The sequence below is a fragment of the Coregonus lavaretus genome (assembly GCF_964263955.1).
Source record: "Coregonus lavaretus genome assembly, chromosome: 2".
Classification (NCBI taxonomy): Eukaryota; Metazoa; Chordata; class Actinopteri; order Salmoniformes; family Salmonidae; genus Coregonus; species Coregonus lavaretus.
In genome coordinates this window covers 44816330-44843130 of record NC_139989.1, presented here as the reverse complement: position 1 = coordinate 44843130, position 26801 = coordinate 44816330, and the positions used below count along the sequence as shown (strand labels likewise).

The window sequence follows — 26801 nt, the reverse complement described above, 5'->3', positions numbered from 1 at the left end:
GAATTTAAGTATGCTCTCTCTAATTCTCTCGTTCTCTCTTTCTCTCTGAGAACCTGAGCCCTAGGACCATACGTCAGGACTACCGGGCATGATGACACCTTGCTGTCCCCAGTCCGCCTGGCCTTGCTGCTATTCCAGTTTCAACTGTTCTGCCTGCGGCTACGAAACCCCTACCTGTCCCAGACCTGCTGTTTTCAACTCTTAATGATCGGCTATGAAAAGCCAACTGAGATTTATTCCTGATTATTATTTGACCATGCTTGTCACTTATGAACATTTTTGAACATCTTGGCATGGTTCTGTTATAATCTCCACCCGGCACAGCCAGAAGAGGACTGGCCACCCCTCATAGCCTGGTTCCTCTCTAGGTTTCTTCCTAGGTTTTCGCCTTTCTAGGGAGTTTTTCCTAGCCACCGTGCTTCTACACCTGCATTACTAGCTGTTTGGGGTTTTAGGCTGGGTTTCTGTACAGCACTTCGAGATATTAGCTGATGTAAGAAGGGCTATATAAAATAAAATAGATTGATTGATTGATTGAACACTGCCCTCGATCACATGGTGCTACAGAGGGGGGTTCGGATGCACTGGGGCTGAGCTCCCTGCCATCCAGGACCTCTACACGGAGTGTACAAAACAATAGAAATACTTGCTCTTTCCATGACATACACTGGCCAGGTGAATCCAGGAGACATCTATGATCCCTTATTGATATAATTTGTTAAATCAGCTTCAATCAGTGTAGATGAAGGGGAGGAGACATGTTATTTTGTCTGTTTTTTATTTTGCGGTTGTTTGAACACCACAAAGGCAAAAAAATAGCATCAGAATCTATAAAGCATAATACCAATATACAAATGAACACAAAAATATGAAACACAATAATATAAGGAATATGGAACAAAGACGGTACAAAACTAAGCATTCTGAGTTGTATCATTGTTATACGCATCAATAAACATATTCCATTATCTAGTTCAACTTTATATACAATATCCTGTCTTTTCAGGAATAATATATTCATTTGAATCAAAAGACACAGCATAGGGCGCATCATTAAAACAATCAGTTGAGTAGCCTATACTCAACATTCAAACCTATGAAATATATTTATTGGACTCTCCCGTTACTGTAGACCAGGGTTCTTTAACCCGAAGTGGGCCCTGGGCATGTGATAGGTGGGTCGCTAGTTGTGAGAATACAGCTATAATAACACACTATTTCTTCTAAATTTGGGTCGTTGGAGGAAGATTTGAGTCACGGGAGGACGGTACATTTCTAATTTGGGTTTCGAGATGAAAAAGTTTAAGAACCCCCTGCTGTAGAAAATACACTTCACTCAGGTATTAAAATATGGGTAGTGTTCCTATTTACTTCTTTAATAAAACTACAGCTTTGGAATTGACAGTGCAGTGAGATGGGGTTTCATGAGTAAAACGTTTCAAAATTGTCTGTTTATGTGTGTTGTCTTCGGCAAAAATACCTCTCAAAGGGAAAAGCAACGAGGAGGCTAGTGACACTGAGCAAAAACATAGCAACCCTAACAAGGCAAGAAAACAGCCATGATGAAGAAAGCAGGTATATTCAGGCATAACTGAGGTATATTAATGCTGAAGATAGCCAAGCCTTGCCTATGTATTCAAAGGAAATGTATTTCTGCTCAACAGGCTCCTCCCAGTGGCTGGGTTGGAAATCGCTCTGCCTCCTGCCACCAGGGGGAAGAATTGCTTGTTCACGATACATTACATTTACCGATACCCTTGACAACGTCACCACAGAGTTTCTAAACCCAGAGGTGCAACATTGCAAGACTTCCAGGAACGCCTGCGAAACAGACCAGGCTGAGGTTTGAGACGTCAATGAGAACAGTGAAATTTTTCCTTAGTAGTTTATTTTCTCAATCTAAAGACACAACCTAGATTCGAGACAATGTCTTAAGTAGTTGAACATGTTATTACTCCAACCTCGTGAAAGTAACAAACTGACACGTTTTCATTTTCGTGCCTTTGATTTGACGGCATGCACATGCGCAGTTCGGCGCGATATGACCGCTAGACCAACGTGACGGTAAAAACATGCCTGATCTGTGCCGCACATTATGCCCCAATTACGGGATTCTAATCCTGTCTGCTGCGGCCGGGTCCAGTTTTGCTGAGAAGCCCGGTCCTCTTTACACACCAAACCTCTGTCAACAGCTGTTCCCTCAATATGACAACAACAATAACATTCCGGGAGACACCCCGAATGACCCCCCCCCCAAAAAAATATATTATCCTCACTGTACCTTCCTGTTCATGCCAACACACTCATACGCAAACACACATAATATAATAATAACCTCCCTTCATAATAGATTAGTTTAAAATGAGAAATATACCATCAGGTCAATAAACATCAAAATATACAACTCAGTGATTTAGGGGTCCCTTAGAGTGTCTTATCCAAGTCACTCTGAAATCTAAACCTTTAGTTAGAGAGGGTCCTGCTGACCAAGCGGGATCTCCCTCTATTTGGCAACATTTCAGCAAGAGGCAGAGCTGGCAGGAGGGTGAGAAGGGATGAGAAATCATGTCCAATTAAATCAAAATGGAGGACGCTGTATGATTGACAATATTTCAATGGCACTCATGTCAATGGCACGCACGTTGGTGAGTGTTTCTCTGTGTGGTAGGCCTTTGTAGTGTTAACACACAGCCTGAAGAGACTTGGGAATGGTACATGCACGTGTGTGTGTATCTGTATTGATCCATATTGGCAGTGGTATGTGGCAATGGACCTCTATGTAGTAGGTTGCTTGTATTGTCAATATAGACTGAGTATATGAGTACTATGTTCATGTATGCAATGAAGTGGATCAGCCAAAGGACTCAAGCCTGTCGATTTGGTACGGCACTATAGTAGAGTCCATAAAGCCCCTCCCCTCTCCACCCCTTCAGTAGTACCACCGGTCGGTGTGTAGGGCGGCTCAGAACTCATCGTCGGAGCTGAGCAGCAGAGTCTTCTCGTTGTCGCGGGTGCTGAGGTTGCTGTGGCTGCGGGACACAGGCGCACCCCCGCGCTGCTCTAGGGTGGACTGCTGTGTGTACTGCTGGTAGGCCGGGGAGAAGTTGTGGATGGCGTCCTGCACCATGTCACCGGGGTTCATGGTCTCCTTCAGACTGCTGGAGATGCTCTTCATTGGGGCGCAGCGACCTGCCGGGAGAGGATGGAAATAGATGGAAGAGGGAGGATGAGGGATAATGGAAGGAAGAGTGGAACCATACAGTGAGCAACCTGAATGCCATGAGTAAACAAAATGGAGGATCACAAAGCTACTGAACCAAAAAGACAGCAACAGGCAGTGGAGCTCCTAATGCATTGCAGGGGGAGAACTCATACACACCACAAAATAATACATTGATAAAAGCAGCACATACTGTACAATAATGGCAATACACATATGACAGCACTGAGGATGCTCAAAATAAATTGTTTGTACAAAATTAAACTCTATATCTCAGAAACAGTTAAAAATAATAGAACAAAATATGAGCACATCACAGAAATGGAGTCAACCTGAAAGTAGTAGACCTACCGTACTGTCCATAAATAGGAAATGACCCTTATAGTGCAGCACAAAGAGAGAGGGATAAAGATACAGAGGGACATCAGAAAATATACAAGGATGAATATTGAACAATCAAAAAGGAGAAGGGGAGAGAACAAAACAGGAGAATAAGGAAGAGATGGAAGATAAAAGGGATTCAACTAAATAAAAATAGAGTAAAAAACCAGAACAATGTAGAGAGAGAGAGCAGGTCAGTGGAACAAAGTCACTGAAATGAACTTGAAGAGAAACCATGGACAACCAGAGTGTCCTGAATCCTCACTGAACACAGTTCCAGAAACATAAGCAACTGCATGTGTCGTTTAGTAAGGAATACACACAAATTTGCTAGTGATGACTTGATTTATTTTTACTTAAAACATTCCAGTTTTATCTCTAATCTGCATGGATAGTCCCTCTATCTCTGCATTCTTACCGTAGGAATCCAGCCTCTTGTCCATGTAGACCTTGTAGGTAAAGGCGTGGCGCAGGGCCACAGCGGCAAAGAACATCTCAATGCAGATGATAAAGTTCTGGTAGCTGGCGGCGACCGTGCCCTCCCCCACTGACACTTCGGGAGAGTTGATTTTAGGGATGGCTCCACACTTCTCCAGGATGGCCAGCAGCATACCTTATCCCCCGGAGAGAGAAAGACAGGAAGGAGGATCAGAGTACTGTCAAATCACATTGTGTGTATTATCTGGGAGAGAGGGTCAGCACACTTGGATGCAGCATTATCTATGATACATTGTGTGTGTGTCGATCGAGAGAGGTCTCCTTACCCTGCCAGAATGAGAGGAAGATGACAGACTTGACCATGAAGAACTTGAGCATGGGGTTGTAGGGGACCAGCAGGTCGCGGGTGGCGAAGTAGAAGAGGAAGAGGGCGTAGAGAGACAGGCTGACAGAGAAGTTATAGATGATGGTCACATACAGGTACCCACTGGCCACACTGGGGGGGAAGAGGGGAAGAAAGCGAGAGAGAGAGAGAGGCACAGCCAGTGATCAGAACAGTGTCAACACATAGGGATGTCTTAGCACAGTCTTGTCTTAGAGATTAAGTAATATAATTCCTAGTCTGAGATGCTTGATAACTACAACACCGACATTTCGGTGAAAACAGATTTACAGCCAGACTAGTGTAAATGTAAAAAAACATCTGTGAGAACAAACAAATAACATTTCAACTGTCCATACAGAACAGTAGTAGATATTATAGACAAACATTAATCCTCTGTGGCTTTTGAACCAATTAACTTTGAGGTCAACAGAGGTTAAGCATATACTCTGATATAATATAGAGTAGAATGAGTGACAGTGTCCCATAGCCCTACGTACTTGAAGTCTCCATCTCTGTACTTCCCAAAGGCCTGCAGGATGACAGTGATCATGGCCATCAGAGGCTTCACCACACAGAACTGTAGAGTGGCCTGAGAGCGAGAGATTGTAATGCTGTAACAACTCTGTGCTCATATGTAAGGGTTGCTCACAAATAACGTGTGAGAAGAAAGCTTTCACAATACCTGTTTGCAGAATCGGAGGAACCCAATGGAGTAAGTCCTGCCCCAGAGACAACAGGTGCCATACACACAGCTGGACCTGTAGACAGCCAAGACACAAGCATTTGGTAGTCTGTCTCCTCAAGATCCAAATGGTATGAAAAGAGGTTCAAACCATACAATAAAGTATTGATACACATTACTATTCTGCAGTTGTGGGATGTTTGAATGAAATTCTTGGATTATACATTAATTGTCTTTTATTTATTTATTATAAGAGGACAAAGAGTGATAATAGAGAGACTCACTCAATGGGCTTTCCTCTGATCTCAGCCATGATGGCACTCTCCCCTCCAAGGTACTCATAACACAGGCTGAGGAAGTTGTAGATCACAAATGCTGCAGAGGAAACACACACAAACACATGTAAGCAGTGTCCGAGAGTTGAGAGAATATGGGGGTAGTTGCCACTATGCAAGGAGATGATTGTGGACTACAGGAAAAAAAAGAGGACTGAGCACGCCCCCATTCTCATCGACAGGGCTGTAGTGGAACAGGTTGAGAGCTTCAAGTTCCTTGGTGTCCACATCACCAACAAACTATCATGGTCCAAACACACCAAGACAGTCGTGAAGAGGGCACGACAAAGCCTATTCCCCCTCAGGAGACTGAAAAGATTTGGCATGGGTCCTCAGATCCTCAAAAAATTCTACAGCTGCACCATCGAGAGCATCCTGACTGGTTGCGTCACCGCCTGGTATGGCAACTGCTTGGCCTCCGACCGCAAGGCACTACAGAGGGTAGTGCGTACGGCCCAGTACATCAATGGGGCCAAGCTTCCTGCCACCCAGGACCTCTATACCAGGCGGTGTCAGAGGAAGGCCCTCAAAATTGTCAGACTCCAGCCACCCTAGTCATAGACTGTTTTCTCTGCTACCGCACGGCAAGCGGTACCGGAGTGCCAAGTCTAGGTCCAAAAGACTTCTCAACAGCTTCTACCCCCAAGCCATAAGACTCCTGAACAGCTAATCATGGCTACCCAGACTATTTGCACTGCCCCCCACCCCACCCCCACCCCCACCCCATCTTTTTACGCTGCTGCTACTCTGTTAATTATTTATGCATAGTCACTTTAACTCTACCCACATGTACATATTACTTCAACTACCTCAACTAGCCGGTGCCCCCGCACATTGACTCTGCACCGGTACCCCCCTGTATATATAGCCTCCCTACTGTTATTTTATTTTACTCAAACTTTTTTGTTGTTGTTTTATTTTACTTTATTAAAAATAAATGCACTGTTGGTTAAGGGCTGTAAGTAATCATTTCACTGTAATGTCTGCACCTGTTGTATTCGGCGCATGTGGCCAATAAAATTTGATTTGATTTTATGTGCGGTGTCAGAGCATGGGCCAGTGCAGAAAGCAAAACGAGATGGGAGACTGAGTCATTGTCCCCAATGGCCTCCGGCTAAACCGCCCTCCATTCTAGCTTGGATCAACATCGCTCTGTCCCCCCGTGTGCACACACAAAGCTACTCTCCCCCACTGTGTCTGTGTGTGACAACGTGTATTCGAGAGATTCCCATATATTGATATTGATCCAGCTGAATGTTTAGTCCAAAACACAGTTACCATCCTATTTAACAACAAATGTACAGTACTGGTATAATCTAATAATAGCCTGTTTATTTGAATCCATTCATAAGCATAAATTATTTCACAGAGCTAAGAGATTTGAATGGTTAATAGAGATTTCAATTGCTTTGGAAATTAAATAAATCGTTTCAAATGAACAGAGCACAGTGGTGGGTCCCGACTCCCCGGGACAGACGGAGAGTTGACAGAGACTATCCTCTCCAGTCAGACTGAATCACTTCCAGTTCGTCGGGGCAGAAGAGGCTGCAGGACTTCTCTCTGTCTCTCCTTTGGCTCTGAACACTGTTATTGGTGTCATTGACTGGGAGGAATGTGGTTTCAGCTGCTGTCCCAGGTGTTCAGTCCATGCTAATTTGAGGGTGGTGAAGCAACTACAGGACGATTCAACCCTGAAGCTTTGCTTCTCTTTCTCCTGTTCTGCTGTTCGAATGTGTGCAAGCATGCATGTATAAATACACAACATCAGTGTGCATTAGTGTGTATGTACTTTTCTGTGTGTGTGTGTGTGTGTGTGTGTGTGTGTGTGTGTGTATGTGTGAGAGAGAGAGAGTGTGTAACTGTATGACAGCACTGGGGCCCTCTCTATATTTAGCAGTGTGGAGCCCTGGGGCCACAGCTGCTGCCCGTGCGGTGTGCCATGTGCTGGGCAGGGAGAGCCCACTGTGTGCAGCCTGGCCGAGCTGTCAGCTCCCCTGCCGTCAATCCCTGCGCTCCCAGCACACACACACACACACAGCATTCTCTCACGCACCGTAGACTCACACAACACTCTTTGACACAGGGTAGACAAAGTGTGCAGCGCAAAGCACTCGTTCATGCATTGAGCACACCTTCGCACTGAGCACTTCTAAACGGAGGTCCCCCTTTCCCCCCAAACATACATAGGGTTGTACATTGTACCTACAATAGAGTTTGTCAGGCATAATTTGATGACAGAGACCGGTAACCAAGGCGCACACCACCTACTTTTACAGGGGTGTCTGTATTATGTAACCACTGTAACAAAATGCTGATGCCAATTTTCTGTTGTTGTTACTTCTGTTGAGATACAGCCGGCTGGTACAGAACAGCCAGACGATTTATCTGTTCATAAGTGAGTGGTTTCTAAAGCTCTTCTCAAGGCTTCAGTCGTTTGCATACTGTTGCTAGGGAACAGGCTTCCCCACCCCAGCAATCCCAGCAGGCCTTGGAAACAACAAGAGAACAAATATGGCCACTATCGTAAAGGCAGAGAGACCGCAAAGGCCATCTGTCACTGGGGACAGAACAGATTCCCACACACTCGTTTCTACGGACCAGGGGTTGGAATCGGTTCAGGGAACAGAACTGAAAACCGGAAAAGAAGGACATTTTTCAAGGAATAGAATCAGAACCGGGAACGAAAGTGATCTATACTTCTCCGGAACAGAAACGTTATTTTAAAAGCATGGGAACCGGTTAATAATGTTATTTTACATTCCTGGCATTTTATTTTCAGTCCCACAAAAAAACGAAAAGCCCTCCTCTGTCAATCAGAAACTTCTTCCAGTGTCTGCCTGCTAGAGGTGTGCCGAGTAGTCAGACAAAACTAGTATCATAACGGATATGGGACATTTTATGGATACGATTTGATCAGAGTATTTTTTTTAATTATCCATGATCTAATAAATTAATAAATTTGAGTGCCAGCACGCATCTTTCTCATGTCAGTCAAGTGAGGTGCTACGTGGTCTAAATAACTCAACTGGCCAGTTTGCCTGTCTGTAAAGAAAAGGGTGGGCTGTATGTTGATCCTGTTGCTCTGATTGGATAGAGTGAAGCTGTATTTCTCTGTCCACTCGCTTCATAATTTCACCTGATCACTTTCACTTCTCTGTTTCAGTCTGATCATTCAGACTGCTGCTGCCTCCTACCATGATAAATCAAATGGCAAGGGCGTTTGGTATCAAACTATCAACGTGCATAATATCTAACAAGCGGGGCGAGGGTAGGGAAAAATATGAAACGCTGACGCGCATTCTGACTGATAGCAAACTTGTCTGCCCGCTGCAAGTTGAAGACACACAGACACACGTGTGTGATATTGCTTTAAAAAATACAGAACATGTAGTAGCACAGCAGAAAGGTTTTGGCCTTAACAGTGTACTGCAAACAACGGAATGCACATGTGCTTAGTGCAAATACTTTTTTCCATTGCAACATCAAACCATAGACCAGCAGAATGAGCAACAGAACACAAACCATGTCTATCACAGCTCTATTTAAATGTATACTGAACAAAAATAAAACACAACATGCAACAATTTCAATGATTTTACTGAGTTACAGTTCATATAAGGAAATCAGTCAATTTAAATAAATAAATTAGGCCCTAATCTATGGATTTCACATGACTGGGAATACAGATATGCATCTGTTGGTTACAGATACCTTTAAAAAATGGGCCTCAGGATCTCGTCACGGTGTCTCTGTGCATTAAAATTGCCATTCTTAAAATGCAATTGGGTTTGTTGTCCATAGCTTATGCCTGCCCTTACCATAACCCCACCGCCACAATGGGGCACTCTGTTCACATCAGCAAACCGCTCGCCCACACGACGCCATACACGTGGTCTGCAGTTGTGAGGCCAGTTGGACGTACTGCTAAATTCTCTAAAACGACATTGGCGACGGCTTATGGTAGAAAAATTAACATTAAACTCTCTGGCAACAGCTGTGGTGGACATTCCTCCAGTCACCATGCCAATTGCAAGCTCCCTCAAAACTTGAGACATCTGTGGCATTGTGTTGTGTGACATTTTAGAGTGGCCTTTTGTCCCCAGCAAAAGGCGCACCAGTGTATTGATCATGCTGTTTAATCAGCTTCTTGATATGCCACACCTGTCAGGTGGATGGATTATCTTGGCAAAGGAGAAATGCTCACTAACAGGGATGTAAACAAATTTGTGCACAAAATTTAAGAGAAATACCGTTTTTGTACATATGGAACATTTCTGGGATATTCTGGGACCAACACTGTATATAGTGTGTATACTGTTATAGTGTATATAACCACAGTATCTCTTCTCTCTAAAACAAATGTACTTGTATGTATTTTATGTTTCTCAAGGCACTCTAGTCATGCCAATACATTTAAAAAACACTATTTTAACAGGTAATAGTAATACATGTCATATCTGTCTATATCCTCATACACCATTGACAGGGTGGGAAGGATAGGGTTAGGCTCTCACCTTCGTAGCAGTCGCGGACGGTGTCAAAGTAGACGTAGTACTCTTCGTTAGTGAAGAAGAGGAGGCTGAGCCACGAGTCGAAGGCGTAGATGGGAACGATGAAGAGGATGCGAACTATGTGCCTCTGCTCATTGGGAGAGCTGTAGTAGCGCAGGTGCATGTAGATCTGTCAAAGGGAGAAATGCAGATGGGGAGAAAGACACATTTAATCTCAAAGCTCCTAAAGGACCTGGCTAGATTATAATGTACATTTTTACATTTTACATTTTAGTCATTTAGCAGACGCTCTTATCCAGAGCGACTTACAGGAGCAATTAGGGTTAAGTGCCTTGCTCAAGGGCACATTTACGTCATTTAGCAGACGCTCTTATCCAGAGCGACTACAAATTGGTGCATTCACCCTATAGCCAGTGGGATAACCACTTTACAATTATAGTTTTTTTTTTTTTGTTTTTTTTGGGGGGGGGGGGGGGGGGGGGGGTAGAAGGATTACTTTATCCTATCCCAGGTGTTCCTTAAAGAGGTGGGGTTTCAAATGTCTCCGGAAGGTGGTGAGTGACTCCGCTGTCCTGGCGTCGTGAGGGAGCTTGTTCCACCATTGGGGTGCCAGAGCAGCGAACAGCTTTGACTGGGCTGAGCGGGAACTATGCTTCCGCAGAGGAAGGGGAGCCAGCAGGCCAGAGGTGGATGAACGCAATGCCCTCGCCTGGGTGTAGGGACTGATCAGAGCCTGAAGGTACGGAGGTGCCGTTCCCCTCACTGCTCCATAGGCAAGCACCATGGTCTTGTAACGGATGCGAGCTTCAACTGGAAGCCAGTGGAGTGTGCGGAGGAGGGGGGTGACGTGAGAGAACTTGGGAAGGTTGAACACCAGACGGGCTGCGGCATTCTGGATGAGTTGTAGGGGTTTAATGGCACAGGCAGGGAGCCCAGCCAACAGCGAGTTGCAGTAATCCAGACGGGAGATGACAAGTGCCTGGATTAGGACCTGTGCCGCTTCCTGTGTAAGGCAGGGTCGTACTCTCCGAATGTTGTAGAGCATGAACCTGCAGGATCGGGTCACCGCCTTGATGTTAGCGGAGAACGACAGGGTGTTGTCCAGGATCACGCCAAGGCTCTTCGCACTCTGGGAGGAGGACACAACGGAGTTGTCAACCGTGATGGCGAGATCATGGAACGGGCAGTCCTTCCCCGGGAGGAAGAGCAGCTCCGTCTTGCCAGGGTTCAGCTTGAGGTGGTGATCCGTCATCCATACTGATATGTCGGCCAGACATGCAGAGATGCGATTCGCCACCTGGTTATCAGAAGGGGGAAAGGAGAAGATTAGTTGTGTAGCAATGATAGGAGAGGCCATGTGAGGATATGACAGAGCCAAGTGACTTGGTGTATAGGGAGAAAAGGAGAGGGCCTAGAACTGAGCCCTGGGGGACACCAGTGGTGAGAGCACGTGGTGCGGAGACAGCTTCTCGCCACGCCACTTGGTAGGAGCGACCGGTCAGGTAGGACGCAATCCAGGAGTGAGCCGCGCCGGAGATGCCCAGCTCGGAGAGGGTGGAGAGGAGGATCTGATGGTTCACTGTATCAAAGGCAGCAGACAGGTCTAGAAGGACAAGAGCAGAGGAGAGAGAGTTAGCTTTAGCAGTGCGGAGAGCCTCCGTGACACAGAGAAGAGCAGTCTCAGTTGAATGACCAGTCCTGAAACCTGACTGGTTTGGATCAAGAAGGTCATTCTGAGAGAGATAGCAAGAGAGTTGGCTAAAGACGGCACGCTCAATAGTTTTGGAAAGAAAAGAAAGAAGGGATACTGGTCTGTAGTTGTTGACATCAGTGGGATCGAGTGTTGGTTTTTTGAGAAGGGGTGCAACTCTCGCTCTCTTGAAGACGGAAGGGACATGGCCAGCGGTCAAGGATGAGTTGATCAGCGAGGTGAGGTAGGGGAGAAGGTCACCGGAGATGGTCTGGAGAAGAGAGGAGGGGATGGGGTCATGTACTTCATTGTAGGAGAACAATTTAAAAACTATAAACGTGACAGTTAAAAAGACAATGGAGTGAAAGGAGGGTAATTGTGTTTGAATATTCAACAGCCTCCTTCTCCCTGAGAGGGACCACAGCTCTGTCAACGTGAGCTAGCTAAAAATGGGCTAGCTGAATCAAGTGTCTCATGAAATCAATGTGTTTTCACCAGGGCTCTGTGACTGTGACTTTGTGGTCCTGCCCACATCCTGGGGAGAGCAGTCAACATCGTGTGTGCGTGTGTTTGTGTGATGAGTGGATCTGTGTTGCGTTTTTCCATTTTGACGAGCAGGCTCTGTCATCAGTACCTTTTGTCAACTTCATCTGTCCCCCTGTCCCAGGTTCCCACTTACACAATGCTACACCTATCACCTTTCCTGGCCTGGGCACACACACCTTTGGTAAAATAACAAACAGTAGGGTGCTTGCACACAGAGAGCACTGTACCCAGCTTTGTTGCTAGGCAACAGCCCTGCTCTCAATTGAGAGGAATCATTAACCTGGGCCTTTCAGTAGCTCTGAACCTACAGCAGGTTATATTGGTCTGTAGACAACATGACTACATATTTGAAGATCTTTGAAGACCTGCCACAACTACTTCATCATGGCTGAACAGCCTGAGGTGTTCCACGCTGGCTGTGTTCCAGAGTGCATAACCAACCTGGACTTGGCAGGCGTGAGGAATCTGAAGGGATGCCTTGATATGCTTCTGCAGCTTCTATCTGCAATTTGATTTGTGCATACTGAGAAAACTACTATAGGCACTAGGCATCCATCTTATGCAGCAGGGAGACCACACTAATATATGATTAGAGTACACACAGTTGAAGCATATGTTAGATGTAGCATACAGAAAAATATAGATAGGAGTGTGTGTGTGTGAGAAAGAGTTCACTAGCCCCTTACCTGGTGGCAGGTTATTAACAGGGCTGTCCAGACAAAGAACCCTGACACGGTCTGGGCAGTGGAGGTCATGAGGAAGTAGGGTTCCTCAGGGGTCACCAGGGGGGCCTCTGGCACCCAGGAGGCATTGGAGCCTGACGGGGCCGCTGTGGTCGGGGACCCTGGGGCCATATCTGCTGGGGAGTCATTTTCCATTCGATCTGACAGGGGCATGCCACGTCGCCACAGCTCCTCCATCATCTGGAGAGGAGGGAGACAACAGGGGGATATGGTGGGCTTCGGGTTTTCCGGATATTCACAATCACATTAACAAAAGTAGCTAAATATGTAGAAAAGGTGGAGCTCCATTAAGGAACAGTGTGCCTTCCAAGGGACCAAAACCCTAGTTTCTTTCAAGGTTATCGAACACATCACACATGGATGGTTGTCTCGGGCATACCAATAAAAACCTACTACTTTATTCAATTGAACAATTAAAGCTGAAACTAACATCCTAGTGGACAGAGAAAATCAGATATAGAGAGGAGAGAGAATGAGGGGAATCAGAAGGAGCTGAGTGACGGAGAGGGGGATGGAAGTTGAGAGAGAACACAAGGACAGAGTGAATCAGTCAGACAGAGCGAATTAGCGTGACATGGGCTGAGGGCCCACTGACCCAAATTCTCCTTCTCCTCTCCTCCTGGTTTGAGGAGAGCAAGGTAGAGTGTAGGAGAGCCACAAATACACACAAATAAATCTCTATGGAGCAGACTGAAGGACAGACTGGGTTTATCATTGCCAGTGGGACATATGGGGCGGCAGGTAGCTTAGTGGTTAAGAGCGTTGTGCTAGTAAACGAAAGGTCGCTGGTTCTAATCCCCGAGCCAAATAGGTGAAAAATCTGTCGATGTGCCCTTGAGTAAGGCACTTAACCCTAATTGCTCCTGTAAGTCGCTCTGGATAAGAGCGTCTGCTAAATGACTAAAATGTAAATGATAGCTAATATGAGAGGAATTAATTGAAAGAAAGAAAAATGGTGAACATTCAAACATGTATGAGGTTGGTTTGGGTTTTTAGCCGTCAGCAGCACATTATTAATTCTAAAAGTCAGTAAGGTGACTGACACATATTGCTCATTAGGTCTGTAATACTGACTTCTTGCAGAGTAGCCAGACAGCATTTTTCTAATTGAAAACTGTAGACTAAGTGAACATTAGAAAGAAGGACGGAAGATTCTCCACACCCTTGTACTCAATCCAGGCATTAGTGATGCTCACTAGGTAATGTGATCACTAGATGCATCAGTCTGGAGTCCAATGATGGCAATAACCTAATCATTCAGAATAAAACTGTTTTAAAAAGAGGATTCAATTCATACGCATGGCTAAATATAGGCAGGCCGTGGCCATGGGTGACTCACGCTGCTTGACAAAGCCTGCTGTATGCTTTACCTTTGAGGAGACAGTTACATTTGAGTGTCACACTCGTTTCCCTCAAGTAGGGTTTCTCAAGAAACTATTGGTTCATGATAAACATAGACTATTGACTGATGACTATTGAGGTTGAATATCAGCAATATGTAGGTCTATTCTCTATAGGCCTAGAGAATGAATGCCTATTAGGTTTATAATGTGATTTTCCCATGAAACAAATGCTTTATTATTCAAGAAAAGGGGAAAGGTTTGAGACAGTAGTAAAGAATGAAAGTATTGGTCAATATTGATGGCTTCTAAAAAACAGCAAACATGTTATTTTGATGAGGTATACTGCTGTTCAGTTCAAATTGCGAGCCATGTCTGGTGCATTTCGTTTGGTTCAATGACCAGAGAATTCATAGAGACACTCCATCAATTCATGCTGACTGAACCTGAGGGTGCATTTCATAACATCTATTGTACTTTGACCTAAATCCTATCAGTCATCCAACATAGGCTTTTTGACATTGATACCAAAATGAGACAAGCGCCACATTTCTGCAGTTTTCCTCTCCAGGTATACCAAGGGCTTAACATACTAAGGATAATCTAGTGTGTTGTAGTGAGAATAAATGAATAACAAAATAATTTCCATGCAAAGACTACATGAAAAAACATTAAAACAATAGCAGCTGCCCATTTTCATATGAGAAAAAAAGGCTACCAAAAACCTCTTTATGGATGATTTCATTATGACAATGGTCATTGTACAACAAAGTGAAAACAGGAGCTGAATTTACAGCTATGTCAGCAAGCGAAACCTACATTCGTCGTTCGTTTGGAAACACTGTTTCTATCCATCCCATTCCGAACACAAAAACACAGCGCGAGCGGTGGCTTACCTGCCTTTGCTGCAGTTGTTTGATGTGTGCACACACTGCGGCTGTTTGAATCCAAGCATAAATGTATCATATACGTTATTAGCTACGGCAGGCACACATTGATAAAATAATAATTCATACTACATTTTAATTACTGCAATATAACGTCAAGTGAGCGACCAATTTAAACCATGTTTACAGTTTTATCTAGCTCGCTAGCTAACGTTAGCATAGCTAGTTAGGTAGCTGCTCGCAAACTCTTCAAAGCCGAGGCAAATAAAAACTTTTGTCTGTACTAATAGTCCATCTCATGTAGATAAACTGTATTCAGTCACTATAATTTCAAAATAACACTATCCGGGAACGCTCGTGAATTCGGCTCCGTTATTTCCCTGTACCTCTCCCAGCGATTCACTACGCTAGGATTTTACAGTAGCAGGATAGCGGAACTCCTCCACTGTTCCTGCTTTCACGCAGGCGCAGTAGTTCATTGTCTTGAGCCACTTTCCCATGATGATGTAACTCGTATCCAGCTAGTCTTGCATTGTTGGACAAACCCAGATTTCAGAAATGTGTTTGTGCATGAAGAATTTACCAGGTAGTATAATGAAGTTAATTCATTCAGTAGCTTTGTTTTCATTCGAATAATATATTACATATTTCATTGTAAATACATAAGTTTTATTAATGAAATAAAAAATGCAATTACTTAGCTTGCTCCAAAAAAACTTCAGTCACACTCATAAAACATTTGCATAATAGTTTCCCTTTTGTCACACAATATTAGGGTAGCATGTGACAAATAAATGTGATTTAGAAGGGTATCTTTTGTGCAATATTTTAAAGTGAATTTCTTTCACTTTATTTGACATACAAATAAAGGGGCAACCAAGCTTTCTTCCATTCAATTTCAGTCATATATGCGTTCCAGAAGAATTTCAATTGAATATTTATTAAAATCTCTACAATTAGTAATTGACAAGAACAATATTTCCTTACATAATTTTAAACAAATGTAACCCCTGATCCTTTTAAATCTGTATCTGCAAATGGAATGTAAAATGTATATTATTCCTGACATCTTAATGTATTCAAGTGTAGTGACTTTTACTTTATTGTATGTTTACAGATTGAAAAATATGTACTGAGATGTTTCTCATTAATGTATTGACAATATAATTTGAATTTTGAAAAAAAGTATTGTTCAGACCCAGTCACTCCTCCAAAGTCCCTTCAAATATCTCACTGGTCATCCCCAAAGCCAACACCTCCTTTGGCCGCCATTCCTTCCAGTTCTCTGCTGCCAATGACTGGAACGACCTGCAAAATTCTCTGAAGCTGGAGACTTATCTCCCTCACTAACTTTAAGCATCAGTTGTCAGAGCACCTTACCGATCACTGCACCTGTACACAGCCCATCTGGAATTAGCCCACCCAACTACCTCATCCCATATTGTTATTTATTTTGCTCATTTGCACCCCAGTATCTCTTTTTGCACATCATCTCTTGCACATCTATCATTCCAGTGTTAATACTAATTGTAATTATTTTGCACTATGGCCTATTTGCCTTACCTCCATAACTTGTTACATTTGCACACACTGTATATCTATTTTCTATTTCCTTTTGACTTTGTTTTGTTTTACCCCATATGTAACTCTGTGTTGTTTTTATCGCACTGCTTTGCTTTATCTTGGCCAGGTCGCAGTTGTAAATGAGAACTTGTTCTCAACTGGCTTACCTGGTTAAATAAAAGGTTAAAAAATAAAATTAAAATAAAAAAAAGTTCCTCTTTAAGATACAACAACAAATGTTTGTCATTTCCCAAATGCAGTGTACAGCTACAAAAAATAAACAGTACACAAAAAAGTGCATAGAACTGAAGTAGAATATTAGAGCCATTTCAACAACAAAAAAATAACTAAAGAATGTTAGGAAAAAAATTGTATGTTGTATTTTATTACGTCATAAAATATACACAAATACTGTTGTAAATAAAGTTAAAGTGTGTTAAAGAACTGTACAATATATCAGTACACAATACATAAAGTATATACTCCCCATAACCTGACCAGCACTAGCCCTCCCTGTTGAGTTACATTGCCACTGGGTCACACTGGCCTGCCAAAGGGACACGACACAAACACAGGTCATTACCAGAATCTGTGACATCACTGCGACTGCATCCAAGTCCCAGTTATCATCAATGACATCAAGGGTGCTGGTAAATGACATCCAGTGACCTCTATTTTGCAACAGAAGGCACCGATGACAACCCACTATCAGCATCCCCCTTTTCAAGTGTACTTTTGTTTTAAAAGGAAAAGTAGTCAGCCCTATATCAGGTCCTTGGTGGAGAACATGGTCAGCTTCTCCTGGAAAGGCTTGGAGTGGAGTGATGGGGAGACAGTGTAGTGACAAAGTCTCAACAGGCTATGAACAAACTGCTGGGAATAAGATAAACTGGACAAAAAGAGGAAAATCTAAGTATTGCACTTTAAGAGTTTCCTCATACACAAGAGAAACAAAATGGAGTTTAAGAAAAATAAATAACAGTGAGAGACAACAGACAATCTCAAATAATGAGGCATGATAAATGTATAGCCTGCAGTTTGTCCCGAGCAGCCCTGTGATCTTAACAGGGGACCTATGTAATTCTGAGAGTCCATGCACCAGACCTACACTTCTGTTGACACACACAAAGCCTAGTTATATGACCCAGTTGGCGATGTAAAAATTGCTAAAACCCCTCCCAATTTAGCACTTAATATTTTCTAAAATTCTGATCCCCAGCCGCAATTTATGCATTTAGTATGTATTTTTCTACATTACACCTCAAAAACAACCAACCACATTTTGGCATTAGACAGAAATAAAAAAAGATCTACAGTGAAGTTTAAAAAAAATCCATTCCACTTCAAGCTTGTGATTCTCCCATGTCTTAAGAGTGTTGCACTGTCTCTTAAAATAAGCGTGGTTACTTTGACCTTACCAACCTACCCAATATTATGACCAAAAAACACAAATCAAAAGGATATCAAAGTGGGCGAAAAGGGAGGATAAAAAAAAAAAAAGTGTGGATGATGTGGTGAATAAATGAGAGTGGGAGAAGGGTAGAAAATGCATGTTCACCTCAATCTCTGCATGAGGTGTTGGCTTTTGGGTAACATCAGTTCCAAAGCAGGCTGAAGTAGCCTAAAGTGGAGGATTAGCAATTCAGTAAGAGGTGAAGTAGGGGAAAAGAACCCAACACTATTTTTACACCATTACAGCTAATAATCACTTGCTCTTCCTTTCTTCTCATGGCTTCATCATCTACCACTTACCCATCTCTCCATCCCACTCTCCATTCCTTCTCTTCAGCTGTACCTTTCCGAAATAAAACATCAAATAAGAAACTAAAATCGCCCAAGCCTCAACAGGACCCACACCAAATGAATGAGCTATTCACAAAATATGCACAGTAAATCATACCTATGAGTACAGCCCCTTACTATTCTATAAATGAACTGGTTAAAACATACATGGGTACATTTGTGTGGTGTGGTCTTCGCAGTGTAAACAGAAATGGCTAAATCCACACAAGCCCAAATTTTGAGTTGACCTTCTCTTGGTTTGGAACGCGTTTGTGCCCGCGGCTATATTTGGCAAAGGAGCACCTGCTTAGCTTTTTCGACGCCCAAATCAGTCTTCTACCTCTGCCAGCCGCACAGAGCATAGTGTGTGAGGGACAAAGGTGTGTGTGGCGGGGGGTGCATGATCCAAGCTACCATGGGGTAAATAGGTCAGTGGATAGGAGGGTATGCTATTCATTCTCTTATCCTTGTACTATTGTAGGCCAGGGTTATCCCATCAAAGTTAGGGTGGAGGGGAGAGATTCCTGCAGTCCTTGAACAACTCATCCTTTCTTTCATAGTTTTATGATTCTCTGTCCTTTCCTCCAAGATCCAATTATTTGTCCAATTGGCAAAAATCTCTCTTGAAGCCCTGCAATGGAAGATTACGTATTTAGTCAGATGTGTAGATAGGTGATAAATAAATAAGCTGTCTGACAAACTAGGTACATTTACTTATGTCCTGTGTGTCAACTTAGGGAAAGAGACATCCTCACCTGTCAGTATCCAGTGCATGTGGAGCTGAAGGTTTCACTTCCCCAGGTGCTCAAATGGCATGCTGACCTGCAGAGAGAAAAGGAGGTGAGAGAAGAAATGACTCAGACAATTGGAGTGCAAATGAGAGGGCGATCAAGTGGGTGCCACCACCATGGCACAATAAAATAAAAATCAACCCACTGCATGCTACATAATATAGAAGCTCAACACCAATAGGAAGTCCTCTGAAACTTCTGACAAGAAATGTAATCTTGTTCTGGAAGAGTGGACATTTTTCAAGTTGATATTCTCCCTCAAAAAGTTGGTTGTAGTAGTTAGGAGTTGGGCTCAGGTGCATGGCACCTGGGTTTTAGGGTTTGTGATGACGTATGATGGGGGTAGCGTTAGCATACCTGCGATGTGGAAATTCGGGATTGGTCATGACGGGCTGTGAAGTCAGAGGATGACACGTTTGCGGGGGCTCCTCGGTGGAGCCGCATGCTCACCTTCCTCTCACGCTCAGCGCGAGAGATTGCCCGCGGCGACGTGTTCCCTTAAAGAGGAAGAATACGAGGGAGGAGGCCATTTAGAAATAGTCAGAACTGTTCACTTTGCAAACCGTAATTTCTGTCAAGGTGTTTACAAAAGTATTTATCTACAAAAGCTATTTCTTTGTCCCCCACGATGAAATTGGGGAGTGGTCTGAGGATGTGTCTCCGTTCGTTCGTACATTAGTCGCACGCAATCTCTCAGACAGCACTGGACCAATTTTGACAAAACTTGGATTAATGATGTGTCTTGCCATAGAGATCCGGCATTTATAAATTACACTGATTGGCAGAAGGCAGGAGCTATAGTAATTAACTGAAATGTGTGACTATCTCAATTGTCCCTTTTGGATAATTTCCTAAATGTTTCTATTCCATTCAACTATAGCTCATGTTAAAAGAGCACAGGAGTGTGCTCACCAGACTGCAGCACCCGTGAGGCGGGGTTGGAGATGGCCTGCTCTGGTCCGTTCCTAACTCTGTTGGCGGCTGGTGGGTTTGGCCCTGGCGGGAGACCCCGTGCAGCAGATCCCAGAGGGCCTCCTACGATACGTTCGTCCCTCTCGTCGGCTCCCCTCCTCTCACCATCCTCTGCTGTCCTACTGGCACCCTGAGAGGAGACCACGCAGGTTACAGCAAACACAGACCTCTATATGCATAGAAAAATACATCCAAATCTTTCTGAATCATTCTGATTATGTGGACACTATGGAGACCGTATACCACTGCTCTCCAACCCTGTTTCTGGAGAGCTACCCTACTATAGATTTTCACTCCAACCCGTTGTAACTAGCTGATTCAGGTGTGCAAGATTAGGGTTGGAGCGAAAACCTACTTGACGGTAGCTCTCCAGGAACAGGGTTGGAGAGTCCTGGTGTATACAGACAGAATGTAGCACTTAGTTCCTTGTAAAGAATAAGAGCTTTGGTGTGGCAAACTCACAAATTTGAGCATGTTCCAGTCGAATACGTAGTCATAGGAGAAGCCTTGTCTGTGGAACAGATTCCTGAAGAGCTGCCGAAGGTATGAGTAGTCTGGCTTGTCGTCAAAGCGCAGCGACCGGCAGAAATTCAGGTAGGTGGAGAACTCGGCTGCAGACAAGCAATACCAATAAAAGGGAAGGGTGAGCAAAAACCCAGGATTGAGAGACTGTGGTATATGCAAACGTTTGTTACAATGGGGAAGGAAAATAGTTGTCCACACACAGTGATAGAACTGTCACAGCCCAGACAGATACTAGCAGTCACTTACAGGGGTAGCCTTTGCAGAGCACCTCGATGGGGGTGGACATTTTTTTCTCGCTGATGCGTTCGTACTTCTGCCTCTTTGTGGCGGCTTTGAGGCCTTGCCAGGGCAGAGAGCCCAGGTTGAAGTACATGAGGACATATCCCAGAGACTCCAGGTCATCACGCCGAGACTGCTCTGAAGGACGGGAGACAGGTTTGAATGATTTGCTATTTAGGACGTTGACAGGATCGAGGGGTATCAAAATATGTAAGCTAAGGACAAGGGTCACTACATCTCAACACTAGGCATGAGCATTGGAGGGTAAAATGAAATCACATTCATAAAGACATTTAGATATTCAGCCAAACAGGAGGAGTTGATTTAAAGTCCCTTACCGATGCCCAGGTGGGTGTTGATGGATGCGTAGCGTGCAGTGCCCGTCAGGTTCTTGTTCTCCCTGTAGGGGATGTGCTGGTGTGTGCGTGCGTCTCTGTACTTCTTGGCCAAGCCAAAGTCGATGATGTACACCAGGTTGCCCTTCTTCCCCAGCCCCATAAGGAAGTTGTCGGGCTTGACGTCACGATGGATGAAGTTCTTGGAGTGGATGTACTCGATGCGACTGATCTGGAGAGGACAGAGGGGGATTTAGAAGAAAAGGAGATGCGAGACTCAACAGAAAGCTCTGCTGGGATGGTCTGTAAAAGCCTTGACGCCTTACTGTAAGCTAACAGTAATTTAACCCCTCCAACAGGCAACGGTAAAAACAGAAACACCAATAAGTAACAGAACAAATACGAGCAAAATGAAGATCATTGAGGAGGACAGGAAGTGGAGAAAGGACACAGGTTAATGACAGCCAAAGACTATAGAAGAGTGATACGACTACACAGCAACGTTAGAAGAGAAAAGGATGACACAGCAACACAAGCAAAGTTAGGTCAGCAGACAGAGCTAGAGGTAAAGGGTATAGAGGACAAACAGTACAATGAACATTGAGGGCAAAAGATGACACCATAAGAGTTCTTAGAGTGCAGCTGCATGAGAGAGGCTGTTCTGTACCATCTGGTCTGCCAGCAGTAGCACTGTTTTGAGGCTGAACTTGCGGGAACAGAAGTTGAAGAGGTCTTCCAGACTGGGGCCCAGGAGCTCCATCACCATGACGTTGTAGTCTCCCTCTGCCCCGCACCACTTTATCGAGGGAATCCCCACTGTCAGGCAGGCACAAATAAGTAGCTTTTAGTGTACATCTAACCATAGTTACATCACTTGCACATACATCCTTTATGGCTAATGTCATAAAACAAAAATGTCAGCAAAGGAGTGTTTCAGTGCTCAACACATGATTATTTTGGTGAACATGATATTCTGAAATAAAATAAATGCAATAACTGGGTACATTTGACCATTTGATGATACAGTCACTACTTATTTTGATCACAATACACTCAGACGTGTCAACATGGCATTTACTAGGAATTCACTAATGTTCCTTCTCAGTCACCCGCTTCCCCCCCCATTCGCCTTACCTCCTCCCTGCATCATCTTGTAGAACTTGCTCTCGATATGCAGCTGTGGGTGTTTGGTCTTCACACATTCCAGCTTAATGGCCACCTCCTCGCCCGTGGCAATGTTGGCACCTGAGGAAGCACACACACACACACCAGGGCTAGACTCAGGAGCAACTTGTGAACCATGAACATTGAAAGATACTCCGGTTGAACACCCAGGGAATGGAAAGATAAAGTCTGAGGCTAAGAGGAGGAAAAAAGCTGATACTAGGGCTAGGCCAGTAGACAGAGTGGCAAATGGAGAAAAGGACAAGGAAGAAGAGAAATGCCAACAGAGGGAGATGGAGCACTTCCACTTACCAAGGTAAATGTCTCCAAAGGACCCACTCCCTATTTTCCGCCCCAGCCGGTACTTGTTCCCCACTCTCAGCTCCATGGTGTTGAAAGTTCTCTATGGACACAGAAGAACAAACATTTGATGAGAAGAGGCCAAGATGTTACGAGGCAACCATGAACATACAGTCTTAAACTTGACACATGGCATAGGCTACTTTGCAAATGAAGAGAAACAGAAATTATACAAATCCAACATAATTCACCAGATCTTGATTCGAAGGTAAACTTGCTGACTAATGGAACATTTCTTCCTGAACCAGTGGTAGGCAGTCTTACAATGGTCACTTTGCACTTTCCAATACAGGATGACCAATAACTGCAAACAACTAAATTAACTGAGTGAGTGTGTAGCTTGAGCAGGTTGATTAGCAGATAGCTGTCTGGATTCCAGCGATAGGCTACACGATTTCATTTGTAGAGCTGTTGGGGGGAGGTGGTACAGAGAAAGTGGGAAATGGAGAAATACAGAGGGAAATATGGAAGATGAGACCGAAAGAGAGACGAGAGAGCAACAACATATCCGGCTGGAAGGGCCCGGGTGAGCTCTCCAGAGTCAGCTGGGGCCTGGATAGTAGAAATTGGCAGACACGAGGGAGGGAAGGAAGTGAGTCTTCTGAGCCAAACTGCACGTGACACTGGAGCAGGATCATCATTTATTTAGCCCTCTCAACCACACCATATTCTGCAGCCACTGCAAAGGTGATGCTGCGCGGGGCTGTATGTGTGTCAAAGCCCAGAAACGACCGCAATGAACTTCAGAGCAAGACCTGGGGAAGGATATATGAGGCATAATTTACAGAAGAGCGCCACAACGCTCTTTATAGTAAAGCTTTTTCCACCTCTCAGTTGACAATGTAGTACAGACAGATGGGAAGCATGACTGTTAGTTCTCATTACTAAACTACTACTTTAGAGCATTTCATTGTATGTGTATGATCTTGTCATGTTTTCCTACAATTAGGCCTAGGCCATCCTACAACACTGACCACATTATACCTCTTTACATCACCATGATTACAGGTCTACTTCCTCTCAACATAATACTTTGGAAATGCAAGTGGCTCATGACAGAGCAGAACGAGGAACAAGAAGAAGCATTCTCAGTCAACCTCAGATTTGTGGGCAATGGGCATACCAATTCAGGAATGGAAAAAGTAATCAATTGTGCAGGACTAGTTGTGTGTATTTAGACTAGCAAGGGGGACCAAATATCTTTCCGGAAATGATTCAAAAAAATTGGTATGAGGTTCTTTCCATTGCCTGTGATGTTGTCAGAAGAAGTGTCAGCTGACTAGGTGATAGACAGAAATACAGATGTGATGGTAGTAGATGGATTAGGTTTCTTTACAACACGAGGGTTTCATCTGCAGAGACCCGGCTCAGGCCTAACATAAATTATTTAGCAGTTGATTAATCCTACTGGGTCACGTGAGAGGTTATCAATAGATCAAAGTTGTTCACTCACAGTTCAGAGCCAGGCTTTATATTTTGGTAGGAAAGGATCAGGACCTGGTAACTACAGTTTAACCATACACTCTGGCACCATGTATTGCAATATTCAACCATTACTACTATTCCCATGAACCACTACGGAGTACTCACTGACTTAAATAATTTAATCAGTGTGGGCCTGTAATCTACAGCGTTACAACTCTGTTTTAACAAAAAACCACATGAAAAGAGACTGTCTTTTTCCCAAAACAATACAACTAGGCCTACATAATGCCAGTTTATTTCACCCAGTGTCAACATTAATGTATTAGCTAGGTATGGCAACGTGAAATGTAACATTTGCATGGACAAAATCATTTTATGGATGCATCGTTTGAGTACCAGAAACCCATCTAAACATCTTCTCTACTCTATCTTCTTACGTCACCCTTAAGAAAGCTGTCGCTGCGTTAGTAACAATCAATCAAAGGGGAAGCATCTCAGCTAGGTTGAATAGTTATGTGACATTTACGATATCACTCAAAAGTCGAACTGGTTACAATAATAATATCTACCGTAAACTTCAAACAAAAGGTTGCCTGGGCTGCTACTGTGACTATACCAACTGTCCGTATACAGTAGTGGTATGTTAGCATTGGTTGTGCCTAGCTAGTAAGTAGCCTGAGAATACGCTTTCCGCTTCTAACATGTACCAGTCATTCACACCATTTTAAATAAATACCTTGAAGTTTCACAAATAGTTGACAGTGTCTGCTAGTATGTACATTTTTACTTTATTCTAGCCGCACCCTTACACTGGGGTACCAACCCAATGTTCTCCAGTGATAGCCATCTCTATTCGCCCCCTCCCCCTCTGCGACGCCTGAATACAAGACTCCGGTTCCGCCGAATCAAGTCCCCTTTCCCCCCTGGTTTCTTCGGTTCCCCAGTACACTACTCACACGATATTAGGTTTATCCGAGAGGTGGTTCGGTGGCGGTGCTGATCCGAAGGTTGTCAGTCAGACTGGGCCCCGGGCAGGGAAGGATGGGAACGGATTCTGGTGGCTCTCATACCCCAATTTTCCTCTTGCGTCGGCTATACTCCCTGTTTACAGTCCCTGAGAAGCGAATGGCGGTCTCTATCAGAGTTCTGTCTCCCCCTCTCGTTACTTGCAACGCACCATTGACAACATCGATGATGTCAGAAGCACCCGGATTGCCTTAAAGAAATAGAACATCTAGAAATGTAGACATTCTTAAACGTTACAGATTTGAGGAATAGGCAGCCTCAGAAAATAGGCTGCATTTACACAGGCAGCCCAATTCTGATTTTTTTCTTCACTAATTGGTATTTTGACCAATCAGATCAGCGCTGAAAAAGAGCTGATATGAAAAGATATGCGATTTGTTAAAAGACTAATTCGTGTAAAGAAGATCAGAATTTGGCTGCTTGTGTAAACACAGCCATAGATAGTTGGCTTTTGTTCAGTTATTCACAGTGAATAGGCCTTTGCAGGATGATTATATTCTTATGAACATTGTTATGAAGGATAGTAGAGTGAAGACAAGAGCTATCATAACAAATAGCAATGGTTCTGGTTTAAAGATAGTGAAGATTCCATCCAGACATTAGTCCTCATGCACATTACCAAAGGGTGCTCCATAGTCCTGCACCCTGGAGTTTGGACACAAGCAGCAGAAGTGAAAGGATAGCGGAGGTCCCCATAAAGTACCTCTGGACCCTGATGGTTTTGCACAGTGATGGGCAACTGGCAGCCCCCGCTTTTGTGGAAATCAGTTGGGGTCTCAACTTAATGTTGAAAGTCAGAATAGTAGAATACACAAGGTGCAATTTCCAAATTTGGTTGTGCATCAGCAGTTTTTTTCTTGTTATGTCAGTCACTGAATTAGCCCATGTCAGCTAAAATTTTTTAGATTGGTAAATTAGTCTTGCCAGCTAACTAAACTTGTAGTAATCATGGTCAAATTACCGACCAGGGGTTCCCCATTGATTTTGTTAGTCACTCTCACTCAGATATCATTCAAAACTGCAAACATTTCTCTCCACCCTATGGAAAAATTATAAAATGGCTAAATTTTCTCTCTGCCCCATGTCAAAATGTGTAGAATTGCACAACTTATCATTTTTCTATCCGATGTCAAGAGGGGGGGCCGCTAAAATGTTTTGCTCGGAAGGTGGGGGGGGGGCCCAACAAAATTTCACTTAAGGTGCCCAAAAGGCTAGGGCCGGCTCTGACTGCAGGTGTGGGTATGGATGTGGGTACTCAGACCCACAAGCCACTGCAGCCCCTCATGATGAGTTAGATTTTTTGTGGCCCCCATCAAAGTTGCCCATCTCTGGTTTTGCATGCCTGGCTTTTCACATACAGCATTGAAATAATACTCAATACTGTCACACTAATTGTACCACAAATGGTAGATCACTGGAGA

General features: G+C 43.9%; 2 protein-coding genes across 3 annotated transcripts; both read right to left on the bottom strand.

Annotated features, from left to right (window-relative positions):
- Positions 1 to 761: 761 nt before the first annotated feature.
- Positions 762 to 15630, bottom strand: LOC311105239 (transmembrane protein 184B-like). The gene is made up of 9 exons (XM_084147322.1): positions 15168 to 15630; positions 12875 to 13111; positions 9956 to 10121; positions 5391 to 5481; positions 5107 to 5182; positions 4922 to 5013; positions 4366 to 4535; positions 4020 to 4214; positions 762 to 3189 (listed from the first exon to the last, which is right to left on the bottom strand). Exons 2-9 carry the CDS (start codon positions 13109 to 13111, stop codon positions 2963 to 2965), a joined length of 1254 nt encoding a protein of 417 aa, XP_084003448.1. The 5' UTR covers positions 15168 to 15630; the 3' UTR covers positions 762 to 2962.
- A 1456-nt stretch (positions 15631 to 17086) lies between these two features.
- Positions 17087 to 25505, bottom strand: LOC311105228 (casein kinase I-like). 2 transcript variants are annotated; one of them, XM_084147302.1, is made up of 11 exons: positions 25311 to 25505; positions 22882 to 22972; positions 22540 to 22650; positions 22073 to 22221; positions 21409 to 21637; positions 21038 to 21208; positions 20729 to 20877; positions 20207 to 20396; positions 19652 to 19791; positions 19259 to 19325; positions 17087 to 19134 (listed from the first exon to the last, which is right to left on the bottom strand). In XM_084147302.1, exons 2-10 carry the CDS (start codon positions 22955 to 22957, stop codon positions 19293 to 19295), a joined length of 1248 nt encoding a protein of 415 aa, XP_084003428.1. In that variant the 5' UTR covers positions 22958 to 22972; positions 25311 to 25505; the 3' UTR covers positions 17087 to 19134; positions 19259 to 19292. The 2 variants fall into 2 exon arrangements, with proteins under 2 accessions (XP_084003428.1, XP_084003427.1); XM_084147301.1 differs by lacking the exon at positions 25311 to 25505 and adding an exon at positions 25178 to 25249.
- Between the last annotated feature and the right edge of the window lie 1296 nt (positions 25506 to 26801).